Source organism: Haemorhous mexicanus, chromosome 25 (genome assembly GCF_027477595.1).
Source record: "Haemorhous mexicanus isolate bHaeMex1 chromosome 25, bHaeMex1.pri, whole genome shotgun sequence".
Classification (NCBI taxonomy): Eukaryota; Metazoa; Chordata; class Aves; order Passeriformes; family Fringillidae; genus Haemorhous; species Haemorhous mexicanus.
In genome coordinates this window covers 595,815-608,905 of record NC_082365.1, presented here as the reverse complement: position 1 = coordinate 608,905, position 13,091 = coordinate 595,815, and the positions used below count along the sequence as shown (strand labels likewise).

Here is a 13,091-nt window from a genome sequence, read left to right as displayed (position 1 = left end):
CTCATCTCCTTCAGCCGGCTCTGGCTACAGGGAAAGGAGGCAATGTGTGCCTTGAAGCTTCCACTGGAGCCACAGTGGGTGTCCCCAAGTGTCCCCAAACGTGAACGGTGTGGGTGGTGCAGGGACAGCTGAGCAAGCCACAAACCCCCAGCATTGCCTCCATTCCTTGGGGAGCTGCAGAGGCAGCCAGGACTGATGTGGGATTGCTGCTGTCCTGGGACTTCACTGCAGCCTTGCCAGCACTGGTCCAGCAGCTCTGAGCCACTGGTACAATTCTGAGCTGAGCTGCACCCCAGCAGCGACTCCTGCACTGCTGCTGCTCTGTGCCTATGAGTGGAACACCCCGAGTGCAAGTGCCAGGCACCCCAGAAGCAGATATCCTTCAAGGCAACGAGCAGAGCTGGGGCCGAGCCTTGCCCTTGTCAAGGGCACTGCTGCCATCCTGTGGCACCACAAACACCTGCCAGATGCTGAAGCATCGAGGCTTGTTTGGTCTTTAATTGTAAAAAAGAGTTAATATATCACCAATGACCTGCCCTCCCTGCAGGCTTCAGCACCCACCACGAGTCTCCTGCCATGGACTGCTGTGTTTTGCTCAGGTGTGGCAATATCAGGAACCTAGTGTGGTTTAATGTCTGACATCTGAACTTTTATTTTTAGCTGTGCATGATGGAACCCCAAGTTCTGAGTTCTGGCAAGAACAACTTCCTGAAAAGCAGCAGGAGCCAGAGCCTGCCTTGCAGCAGTGCTGAAGAACTGCAGTACCCTGGCAGTGAACAGCAATACGGTGAACGTTTATTTAAGAACAGTTTTAATATCAGGGACTGAAATCACAACTTGAACTGTGTGGATGACCTCAGATCTCAGCTGGCTCTCCAGTGCTACAGAAGTGGCCCAGTGGAACTCAACCCCAGTTACACACGAAAACCATCTTCCAAGACAACCTTTTCAGAACCAGCACAAGACCTGTTCCAGTACAGCATCCCCCCAGGAGGGGACTTTGTGGTTCAAGGGGTACTTCTGAGGAAATGTGTCAGTTTTTATCATCATTTCTTGGCATACACTGCTCTAGAACAGGCAGGTGCTGTGAACACCTGTATGACACGGGAATTTAAAAAGCAGCAAGTGAGGTTTACAAGGAGTGTGAGAGAAGTACAGAGCTTGGGAAAGCTTAGTCTGCCTAAAAATTAATTGTGGGCTTTGCACAACTAAACCTACGTGGATGCAGAGATAAGAACTGAAGCAGTGTACATTTAAGTGCTGCTATCATGCTAAAGAACCAGGAGTAACATTCATTTCAATGGTATTTTTGTTTCATCAGTCAGGACTTGCTTAATTCTGTCTAGGAAATACTAGGCCAGACCAAGCCATACCTAGAGCAGCAGCAATGCATGCAGAGCAGTGACTTTCTCCAGGTGAACAGCTGAGTTAGAAATGTATGTGGTATTTGACAAAAACACCTCTGTGGGCTCTGTGCAGGCTGGCCTGGGGGTGGGGCAGTGTCCTGTCCCCTCGGTGCCAGCACAAGAAGTCACTTGTCACAAGTGTGTGGATTTGGGCTATCACTAAGCACAGTCTGGTACAGGAGCAAGCAAATGACAGCTGAAGTCCTTAGTCCAGTTTTACCCCACAGAAACCTTCTGTTCACAGCTCTTATCCTTGAGTGAGTTGCCTTCAGCACAGAGGAGATGAACCCTGGTGTCAAAGAGCACAGCACCCACTCCCTCCTGCTGCCAGCCCCTGCCAGTGCCCCCTGGCACGCCAGGATTCCAGCACCATCCCAGTGTTGAACTGCAGGGCTCCAGCTGGGATCCTCACTTTACCTCCTGACACCAAACTCTGGATTCTACACCAGTGCACAAGCACAGAGGCTCCCCACTGGAACTGAGGCTGAACCCCCTTCACCAGCCACGAGCTGCATTAAGGACAACCTGGAACCCTTCTAGCCCCTGGATCCCAACGGGTCTTTTCTTTCCACCTGATTTACAGAGCAAAGAACTTGGCTCAAGGGTGAGGCTCTCACATCCACCCAACAAGAGGCACATTGCTAACCTCCCCCAGAAGCTTCTGTGAGTTCCACGGGTAGTCTGGAGAACTGAGGAAAGAATCAAGTCTTTTTGACTTTATTTCTTTTTTCATTACACCTAATTCCCTGTCTCTCCCAGTCTCCTCTGTGCCTGAAGTCAATTTTTTTCTGAGTAAAACCAAAGTCTTTTATTACAGGAGAAGCCACTCCTGAGGAGAGGGTAAAGCTTGGTTTATAACTAACTTATGCCTAATTCAAAATTACTACAGGAACCTTCTTAGCCACAAGCTTGGAGGCAGACACCAGACCCCACTCCAGCTCACACACCTGCGACTTCAGCAGAATCAAAGTGATGCCAGCAAGGAACTTGGACCACGAGTTTATAAAACTATTCTTTTACACAGTTGATTCCAGAAGCTTCACCAGCTGGTAGGGGGACAGTGTGATGTAAAACCTGATGATCCCATCCAACTGTAGTGAGCAAGGCATCATCTGAAGGAGACCAGGACAAGCCTTTTACAAAGTCTCGATGAGAATGGTTTCTGAACCTGGAAAACACCAACACTCCATTAGCCATCAGCAGAGACCACGTGGGCTTGTGCAATCCCTAACTGCTGGCTTGTCAGGATGATGCTCCTCTATTTAGGAACATTTGCACCTCCAGGTTGCCCAGAGCAGCTGTGCCTGCCCCAGCCCTGGCAGTGCCCAAGGCCAGGTTGGATGGGGCTTGGAGCACCCTGGGATAGTGGAAGGTGTCCTGCCCATGGCAGGGGGTGGGATGAATGATCTTTAAGATCCCTTCCACCCCAAACCATCCCGTGTATTAATCATTAACTGAGAAGACAAGAAGACAACAGCAGTGAGTATTCTGTCTGTACTTACACCTCTGAGAGGTCTGAGTCAAGAACAGCAACTGAACAGTCTTCACTGATGGAAGCCAGTAAGGGTGAACTAGAGAGAGATGAGAGCACAGTTAGAGCAAGCAAATACAAGAATTTTTAGGGATAAACTTGTGAACAGCAGGATTTTTAGTGATCCAGACCCAGGTTCAGTGAATGAAGTCACAAAAAATCTTACAAAAATGTTTTCATTAGCATCTGGCAGGGTGCCAGTACATGAAGTGGGAACACTCAGAGTCTGAAAACAAGTGATCCTTCTTTAATCAGAGGTGACTGTAATTAGAGCAGTCCCCACAGTGTGTGGGTCAGTAATTCTGGAGCTGCAGAATTCTTGTGGACATTCACGTGTCAGAAGTGAGACGTTGCCTGGTTTACTCTGTTCTCTGCTACAATCTCCTGGATGAGAAGACCAAAACTGGCACTCTCACAGGTTTTCCTCAAGAAGAACTAAGGCTTTTGAGGGGAGGCAGTGCCACGTTGTGTGCCAGAATCATGGGTACCTGTGTGCAGAGAAAGCAAAGCCTGTGATGCCTCGGGTGTGCACGGCAGCGCTGAGGGCAGAGTCAGGATTCTTTGTGTCCACCAGTGCAACTGTTCCACTTTCATCACCTGGGAGAGAGGGGCACTGAGGTTACAGCACAAACTGCCCTGTGGACACAGCCACCTTGGTTTGCCTGGTGAGGGTGCAGGCTCTTACCCAAGACAAAGATGTCACTTTTCTGTGGATGCCACATGACTGAGGTAGGGAGGTAATTACAGGCACTGCAAACTGCAAGGGAACAAACTGGGGTGAGAGTGGAAGGAGGCAGCTCAGAGACATTCCTCATCTATCTCCTTCAGCACTGCTACTGCAGCAGGACAAGTGTTCTAAGCTTATTGTACTTCTGTGACAGAGTCAGACCTCCTCAGGTTTTAACAGGCACATCACCAGATTTGGAGTTAAAAGGCATACAATAATTTATTTCTTCCAACACACTCATGCAGAAGCAGTGACTGCACACAGAGACATACCAATTCGGGTAGCTGGTTTGGGGCATCTGGTGTCCCAGAGTAAAGTTCTGTTGTCCTAGAAATCCAAAAGGAATGAGAAGAATTTTACAGTTTCTTCGTGGCATAAATTCAGATTCACTGCTGACTCACAGGCAAAATGACCCCGTGTTTTCCTCTGGGTTAAAATGATGCTGTCACCAAGTGCAGCCTTCAGTCACCCCCAGGACAGACCTAGGAGCTCCCAAAATTTGATACAAACCTGTAGGAATCTGTTTGGCAAACTGATTATAAATTTATCAGACCAGAACATGCAATAACACAGGGAGGCAGGTTCCAACACAAGAAGTGGTTTCTAAGTGTATTAAACTGTAAATACCTAAAGTTAAATCTCATTTAAATGGGACAGATTTAGAGAATAGAGTGAGCTTTACCTCAGCACAGGACAGGAACACAGTGTCCTTACCAGGACAGGAGGCCACACATGTCACTGCATCGGAGTGAGCTACCAAAAGCACAAAAGGATAAAGAGCCTCAAAGATTGTATCCACCATTCCCACATATTCCCAAGGCCCTCCAGAGGCACAGCAGTTTAACAGTTCTGCCCAGACACGGGATAACTTCTGCTCGGCAGCAGCAACTGCCTCCTACCAAAGTGATGAGCTGCCCAATCCAAGTGTGGATCCATGAGCTGCCCAATCCAGCCATGGCCACAGTCCTTGTGATAGCCCTGAGCTTGAGGGAGCCAGACAAGGGCTCAGGGAGAAAGGGTCAAAGTGGGACATAAAGGGGATTATAAAAGGGAGAGAGGGGTGTGTTGGCACTCACCTCTGTAGGAGTGCAGCACCGTTTGCTCCGGGATGTCCCAGACCTTCACGCTGTGGATGAGAGTGAGCGGTGAGTGCCCAGCACAGCCTGGGCACAGGACTGCCAGGCTGGGCACAGGACTGCCAGGCTGGGCACACTCACCAGCAGTCCCTGCCCCCGCTGACAGCCTGGCTGCTGCCGGCCAGCACCGACACCGAGGTCACGATGTCATCGTGCTCGTATTTACAGAACTTGTTCACGATGAGGCTCTCGTTCTCCTCCAGCTCCCACAGCTCCAGTGCACCTGGGGGACACAGGGGAACACCCCCCTGAGTGACAGGGACACCCACCTGAGTGAGTGACAGAGAAACCCACGGGAATGAGAGGGACACCCACCTGAGTGATGGACAGGGACACCCACCTGAGTGATGGACAAGGACACCCACCCCAGTGACACCCCAGGGACACCCACCTTTGAGCAGGGCAGGGGGCCGCACACCTCAGGGGAGGAACGGGGGGACACCCAGCTCAGCAGAGGGGACAGGGGACAGGCGCACCCCAGGAAGGATGGGGGCATGCCCACGGCTTACCGGAGTCGGAGGCCACCAGGATGCCCCTGTCGGCCAGCCAGCACAGGTCGGCCACCCCCGCCTCGGTCTGCACGCCGGCGGTGCAGAAGCCCTCGCTGGGGGCGCGCCGGGGCTCGGCGAACACCCACAGCGAGCCGGTCCAGCAGCGCCCGTTCAGCCCGGAGGCGCCCAGCAGCAGGGCCCCGTCTGCGGGAGAGACACGAGGGGAGGCGCGGGGCGAGGCGCGGGCAGCGCCCCGGGAGCGGCCCCCGGGGCCAGGCCCGCCGCGCCCCCCGCGCCGCCGCCCCGCTACCTGCGCGGTAGTGCGCGCGCTCCAGGTGCCGCTCCATGCAGGCGGGCGCGCTGGGCGGGATGTTCCACTCGGCGGCGGCCTCTGCCGCGGGGTCCCCATCCAGCGGGGCGGCGGGGGCCGCGCTGTCGGGCGGGGCGGGCGGCGGGGCCGCCTGGGGCAGCGGCAGCGGCGGCGGCGGTAGCGGCTCCTCCATGGCGGCGGCGGCGGGGCCGGCCGTGCCCCCACGTGTCTCCCGCCGCCGCCTCCTCTCGCGAGAGCGCCCGCCCCGCGCCCGCCCTCCCCGCGCTCTCGCGAGAGCCGCGCCGCCATCTCAGCGCCCGGCGGCGGCGGTCACCGACCGGGACGAGCTCGGCGCCGCCGCTCCTCCTGCCCCGCCGCTCCTCACGGCTTCTCCCCGCCCTGCCATGCTGTCCCGCCTCGTCCTGCGCGCCGGTGAGCCCGGGCAGTGCCGCCGCTCGGGGGGAGCGGGTGGCGGGCGGGGGGTGCCGGCCGAGCCCTGCCCTGACGCGCTCTCTGCCCTCTTGTCCCCTCAGCCCCCGCCGCGCTCAGGGCGCTGCCGCCGCCCGTCGCCGTGGGGTGAGTACCGGGGAGCCCCTGGGACACCGGCCGGGATTGGTGCTTAAACAGCGTCATTCTGGGGTTTTGTCTCGCGTTTTTCTCCTTGGTGTTGGGGGAGTGTGCAGCAGGGACGGTGGAAGCAGCTCGTGGAGGTTATCTAGTCCCACCCACCTCTCGGAGGAGGTGTGTCCAGCCGCTGCCACCTTCTTCGAATCACGGACGGCTTTGGGGCGGAAAGTCCTTAAAGCTCATCCGGTTCCACCGCCTGCCGTGGACAGGGACACCTTCCACCAGAGCAGGGCCAGCCTGGCCTCGGACACTGCCGGGGATAGGGCACCCTGTGCCCGGGCCTCACCAGTTACTGCTTATTTAATTGGAAACGTGCTTGAGCCTCATCTAAGGGTGGTTTGGGGGATTGCTTCTGTCTGTTTTTTAAATAAGAGTTATAATTGAGATGTTCTCTTTGTTCACAGGGTGTTGCACACCACAAGACCACTGCATACAACTCAGCAGAGTTTGGCTCCTGTGCCACCTCTGCCTGAGAAGGGAGGAGAAGTTCGTCATGGTTTGATCCCTGAGGAGTTTTTCCAGTTTCTCTACCCTAAAACAGGAGTGACAGGTTAATATAGACTTTTACCATTTTTAGCTGTGCTTACGTGGTTCTGTTCACCAGTTCTGGCTGCTGAAAAGGTAAAATCTTACTGAAAATGAGTATTTTGCATGTGCAGGTTATGAAGAACAAGCCACTGTAGCACTCCTGGCTTTAAAGTTGGACACCTAATGGTTGAAAGAATTCTGTGAGCTTGATTTTATGATTTAGTTGTCTGATGGTCCTTAAAAAAATTAAATTCTGCATGTTTCTGAATGAGCAGAAGCAGCAGGTCCCACATCAGGTGCAAGCTGCTTCCACTTGTAGTGAGGTTCCTTGTGGCACCTTTCCCAGGTGGAATTGTGGCTCTGCTTTTTGTCCTGGTAAAAGAGAACACTTCTTCCTGACCTTGTGAGCCTTTAAAGCTCCCTCTTAGCTACTTGAGTTTTTTGGTGCTCGTTGTGCTTTGTACAAGTAGTGCTGCTTCATTTCTCCTGTAGGGCCCTACATGTTGGGCACTGGCCTCCTGCTCTACCTTCTTTCCAAGGAGATCTACGTGGTGAACCACGAGACAGTGGCAGCTGCCTGCATACTGACAGTCATCGTTTATGGCATCAAGAAGTTTGGGCCTAATGTGGCAGCTTTTGCTGACAAACTTAACGAGGTAACGAGGAGACTGCAGTCCTCAGTAAGGAAGGGCTCTGTCAAGTACAGATGGCTTCCCACTGCCAGAGGGCAGGGTTAGCTGGGATGTTGGGCAGGAATTGTTCCCTGGCAGGGTGGGCAGGCCCTGGCACAGGTGCCCAGAGCAGCTGGGGCTGCCCCTGGGTCCCTGGCAGTGCCCAAGGTTGGACACTGGGGCTAGGAGCAGCCTGGGACAGGGGAAGGTGTCCCTGCCATGGCAGGGGTGGGATTGGATGGGATTTAAGCTCCTTCCAACCCAAACCAGTCTGGGATTCCATGACTGCTTGTGAGCCCTCGTTGTCCCCTGTTGGCATAACCTCAGCCCTGGCCCGGGACAGTTGGCACAGACGTTTCTCACAGCTCAGTGCAGCTTTCCAGCATTAACTGCAGACCTCTTGTTTTCCTTGCCTCTGATTCTGAAGCCTGGAGTCCTTTCTTTCTTCCAGGAGAAGATGGCCTCAGCCCTGGCCATGAAGAACGACACCATCCAGACGCTGCAGACGGCCATCGAGGAGGAGAAGAAGGAGCAGTGGAGGGCGGAGGGCCGCAGTTACCTCTTCGATGCCAGGCGGGTGAGCATTGCTGCTGCTCAGTGCCAGGGCAGCCTGCCCTGCTGGGCCTCTGGCACCCCTGCCACACACCATGCTCTGCTGCCAGCCTCGAGCCTCCTGTCTGCTGCTCTGTTGCAGAACAACATTGCAATGCTGCTGGAAGCCAACTACCGGGAGCGCCTGCTGACGGTGTACAACGAGGTGAAGAAGAGGCTGGACTACCAGGTGGCCCTGCAGAACCTGAAGAGGCAGAAGGAGCAGGACCACATGATCCAGTGGGTGGAGAAGAACGTTGTTCAGAGCATCACACCTCAGCAGGTACTTGCTGGGTTTGACCTGCTTTACGTTTTAGCCCGCACGAAGATTTGCTGTTTAGGGATCCTGGCTCATGAGGTGATGGGTAGCCTTGGCCAGGGGTGGGACTGGATGAGCTTTGTTGTTCCTTCCAACTCAAACCTTCTGGGATTCCAGGAATCTGTGCTTTACTGGATGTGAATCTCTGACTTCATGAGCTATAATTGCTTCCCTCTTAATCAGTAACTTATATGTCTAAAAAGGTTTATCTAAAATTCACTTAAATGTCTATTTTCTTGTTGAACTGTCTCCTGAAGGCTGTTTCCTGTCTCTTGCAGCAGAAGGAAAGCATTGCCAAGTGTATCCTGGACTTGAAGGCGCTGTCCAAGAGTGCCCACGCAGCTGTGTGAGCAGTCTGAGCCCACTGACGTGTCCCAGTACCTCCTCTTGGAAACTGTATGACTCTAAAATATCATTAAACAGACAAAAAAACCCTCTGCTGTCTTTCACTGGCAACAGTCCCTGCCTGTCTGTGTTTGAAGTCGCTGGATGGTCACAGCAACCACTACTGCTGGTTTGTGGTGGGGGATGAGTTGGAACCGCAGTGTGTGAGATCCTGTTGGATTCCCTCTTTGGTCAGGAACACTTCCAAAGATACAGAGCTTCACAGAGGAAAATCCTGCTGCTGAAGCTGATCCCTGTGTTAGAATTCTGAGTGATGGCAGCCCCAGATACCTGCTGTCCTTGTACACATGTTCTAAAATCAGGATGATTTGTGCTCCCATTCCTTGCCCCGCGCTGGGAGGGGCTCTGGGTGAATGTTCTTGTTCTCTGAAGGAGCTGGAAACCCCCTTTCACCATAAAGCCTCGTGAAGTGTTGAAAGAGTTTGGGTTCTGGGAGAAGAGGTCGGGCAGGAAACGTGTCAAAAGCTCCTGAAAAGCTCGCCCTCAGCTGGCTGTGTGTGTACCCAGCCTAAAATGGGACACGGGCACGTTTGTTCCAGAGGAGTTTTCCTGGACTTCCATCACTCTCTTTGTTTTCTTTTTATGGGAAGCTTTTCCCTAAAGGAATTTCTTAAAACTCTAGAATCCCAGCAAAGCCCCCACACAAATGAACTCCCTGTGTGTGTGCTGTGGTTTTTGTAGTCCATAAACCCAGCTGGGCAGACTGGGGGTGTCTGCAATCCCATTTCTCTGTGGGGTTAAGAAACATGGTTTTCTTACACTTCCAGTACCTCAGTTCACCAAAATGGTGTTCTTGAGAGGCAAGCACCTGACTTGAGCCAGCCTAAGCTGAAGCTGCCTTACTCTTTTTAGACTAACAGCTCCAGAGAATGCAGGTGTCTTTCACAGTTTCCTGTTTTTGGTCAATTTAAATAAAAAAGTGAAGTTGCTTAACTTCCACCATTGTGTAAGGCCACGTCTTATTGGCATTTGAGCCTTCAGCTGGCGTGACAGATTCTTCTCACAAAGCAAGTGGTTAAAGTGGTGTGCTGACGCTTGGGGAGCTTTCCAGCAGCACTTCCATGGTGGGAGGTAAGATGGAGCTGTATCATTTCTTGTTTCTTTTATTACTGCACGCACAGCAGCCTGTGAGGGTTGGTGTGGGAAACTGGGAGGTTTCATGGTTTGACTCCTCTGGAATGTGGCAACAATGGGATGCAGGAGGAAAAGTGGCAGCAGCAGAGAACAGGCTGTTTGTTTCCAGATTGTTGTAATATTTGCACATTGTTCACAATCCACAGTTTGCAAAGCATGTGGTGAGAAATGCCAGTGCAGGGATTTTCTAGTGGAATATCTTTTAGAATCCCTATCTCTGAGATTCCACACACAAATTGGAGAGAGTTACTGTTCTTGTCCTGGTGGGAAAAGTCGGGTAAAACAAAAACATCGAGGGAGGAACATTTGAAGCTGCTTCTGTTTATGAAAATGTTCATAGGGTTTTAGCTGCTGCAAAAATAATTCAGTAGGTGCTTTTCAGTTATTAAATATCCTCCATTTCTGGGTGGAGAAGGCGCCGTGCCCGTCAGGGAGCAGCGAACCCGTGTGTTCAGGAGCAAGACACTGGGCAGGGCTTGGTGCTGAGGAACTGCCAGGTTTGAGTGGCTTTGTGCCATTTCTACAAGATTTCCAAGAAATGGAGAAAAACAAAACCAAGTCTTTTGAGTTAGAAGAGGACAACAAGTCTGTTTTGCTTATGTGTATGTGTATATAAACAAAACTCTCCCTTTCTTTCAGCTTCTCTTCCTGTCAGTTAATGCTCTGAGAGAATGGGAGGCTTTTCCTCAAAAGCAGCTCCAGGTATTTTATTTTTTAAGGAGTTTCCTTAGCTGCAGGCTGCTGACTGAGGTGATGTCCTGCTCAGGGGCTGCTCTGGGGAGGCTCAGCCCTGGGGTGGTTGGGAAAGAGCTGCATGGCTGCCAGAGGCTGCCTGACACAGTCATCACCTGAGCAGCAGAATTTTCCTGTCTGCTGGTTCCACTTTCACACAGACTGCACAGACACAGCCCCCCATGTGCTTCTAGTTGCTTGTAGTACTACTGGAGAAATTTGCATGTTTTAAAACAAGCTTGTGATTTTTTTTTTCTATTGTAGTTACACCAGAACCCATTTTCCCTACAGTCACTGTCCCTACCACTGCCCACACCCCTACAGATGATTTCAGAGCTGCAGAAGTCAGATGCTGGATTAATAAGTAAATGTTGCACCTTTATTTCCTGATTTCAAACCCAGAGTTCCCTGAGACTGCAACCTCCTTCTGCAAGGGAAGGCTTCTGTATCCCATATTTAACATCTGGGGGGGTTTAAATTTGGTTAGAATTGTGCACTGGATGGGTGGTTCCTAGAGATGCTCAGTGCAGACACACATGTTAGTCTCACGGGGCTGGGGACAAATGTTACACCCCATGAAGTTTGGTGAATTTGAGCACTGCTGATGCTTCAATCCCTCTGCTGAGACTGGGGATTCTGACAGGATTTCCTGTGTATCAACAGCCATGAAATACTGTACATGTCACTGGCCTTCTTCTCTGGCATCCTCCTGACTGTCCTGGTTTTTGCAATCATCTTCCTCTTCAGGAAAAGTGAGTGACACAGTGGAGGGCATGGCAGCAGACTGATGTGGCTGCAGAAGTTCCTTAAAAAGTGGCTCACATAGTGTCTGCCTTGAACCATGGTGTGTTGGGGAACAGCTCATCCCTGGCAGTGACTCCTCGAGAATCGTCCCAGAGGTGTTTTCAGGAAAGAATTAACTGTGCCACTGATGAGTTCTGGGGGGTTTTGTTGGTTATGGGCTTTTCTCCTCCTGGTCCTGGCTGCACTGAATTCACCCTGGCCACTTCCAACAGGTGGGCAGGGACTGGGCAGCCCAAAGAGCCACTTTGCTGGGCAGGTCTGTGCCAGAGGTTACACATCACCTGTCTGTCACCCTCTGCAGCCTCCCTTGCCAACACCTGAGACTGGGATCCCTTTCCTTCCTAGGTTCTAAAAGATCCCACCAAAATTTACAAGAGGAAACTTTCTCCCAGGTGGCAGCTGAGGAACCTCTTAGGAACACCCAGGTAAATGTCACAACTGTTGTTTCTAATGCTTTATGCAGATATTTCACATTCTTGAGTGTGGTAAATATTAATTTGGGGTGGTGGGGAGAGAAGTCACCTTTGAGACTCAACTGTTACTCAGCAGTTCTTTTGACAGCTTCAGGGGTTCTGGGGCTGAACCACTGATGAGGCAGGTGAGGAGAAATCTTTTTAAAGGGGAAGCATTTCTGCAGTTTTCCTCTGTGATATCAATTCTTTGGAAGCCCCTAAAGGAGACTTGACCCAGAGCCCTGAGCCAGACTGGCCAGTGGGATGAACCAGCATTTACCAATCCCCCCATGCCGGGTCTGGCTAATTAACCCCAGGTTAATGGGGTGTGGTGTTGAGGACAAGTTCCAAGTGGGAAATCTCTGCTGATCTGCAGTGCTCTGCACTCTCTAACGTCTGTGGCTTCTCTCACATCCCCAGAATGAAGTGACCTACAGCACTCTGGTCTTCCAGCAGGGCAGGACACCACTGCCTGTGTGATGAGGAAATTCCAAATGAAATAGAAATGATCCCACTTTCTGGACGTCAGAAACCCTGAGGATGTTACACCAAGGGAATGCCCTGGGAATGCCCCCGTGCCCTCTGTTACACAGCTCTTTTTGTAGCTATGGCAGGAAATTGTCTCCTGTTCAAACTGGCTGCCAACAGCTCTGGGAAAATGGAGAGTTTCTATACAGGATTTCCTCATCTGTAGAAATCTCCCTGTAAAGTTTCTGTTTGTGAGAACTACCAGAGAGAAGTGAGAAATGAAAATGTTTCTTTGCATCTATCCATATCTGTGCCTTCGTGTTTCCCTTTTCTGACACCAGCTCTAACATTTTCTGTATTTTTTTTTTTTTTGATTGCCAAGTGCTCTGCCTAGTTATTTTCTGTTATTGAAGTGATGATCATGAAACGTTTGGATGCAAATCTCTGCTTCCTGGTTGGCTCCCATAAAAGAAATTCACAATCAGTGTGACAGCCAAAATCCCTGGGAATGATCATTCAGGTGTTTTCACCAACAGTGCTGTGAGTGCAGTGTGGAAATGGTTCCCTGTGCATGGATGGGGATGATTTTCCGGGCTGGCAGTGTCAGAGCAGGGCTCCGAGCAGCAGGGCTGGAGGTGCCACCTGATGGCAGCACCAGGCTGGGCTGGGGCTGCCCGGGTGCCCTGCGCTGCTCCAGCCTCCAAACCCGCACACCCGGCGGGGCTCCGGCTCCCAAACCCGCACACCCAGCGGGGCTCC

General features: G+C 52.0%; 2 protein-coding genes across 3 annotated transcripts; one reads left to right on the top strand and one right to left on the bottom strand.

Moving 5' to 3' along the window:
- Positions 1–773: 773 nt before the first annotated feature.
- On the bottom strand, positions 774–5,809 carry WDR77 (WD repeat domain 77). Its single transcript, XM_059867449.1, has 10 exons — positions 5,602–5,809; positions 5,310–5,495; positions 4,882–5,023; positions 4,741–4,790; positions 4,347–4,417; positions 3,937–3,991; positions 3,623–3,694; positions 3,426–3,534; positions 2,909–2,977; positions 774–2,574 (listed from the first exon to the last, which is right to left on the bottom strand). Exons 1-10 carry the CDS (start codon positions 5,792–5,794, stop codon positions 2,415–2,417), a joined length of 1,107 nt encoding a protein of 368 aa, XP_059723432.1. The 5' UTR covers positions 5,795–5,809; the 3' UTR covers positions 774–2,414.
- A 74-nt stretch (positions 5,810–5,883) lies between these two features.
- Positions 5,884–12,633, top strand: ATP5PB (ATP synthase peripheral stalk-membrane subunit b). 2 transcript variants are annotated; one of them, XM_059867450.1, is made up of 11 exons: positions 5,884–6,033; positions 6,135–6,177; positions 6,633–6,778; positions 7,249–7,412; positions 7,879–8,004; positions 8,122–8,301; positions 8,616–9,813; positions 10,516–10,578; positions 11,272–11,360; positions 11,758–11,837; positions 12,321–12,633. In XM_059867450.1, exons 1-7 carry the CDS (start codon positions 6,006–6,008, stop codon positions 8,685–8,687), a joined length of 759 nt encoding a protein of 252 aa, XP_059723433.1. In that variant the 5' UTR covers positions 5,884–6,005; the 3' UTR covers positions 8,688–9,813; positions 10,516–10,578; positions 11,272–11,360; positions 11,758–11,837; positions 12,321–12,633. The 2 variants fall into 2 exon arrangements, with proteins under 2 accessions (XP_059723433.1, XP_059723434.1); XM_059867451.1 differs by lacking the exon at positions 11,272–11,360.
- Positions 12,634–13,091: the final 458 nt, after the last annotated feature.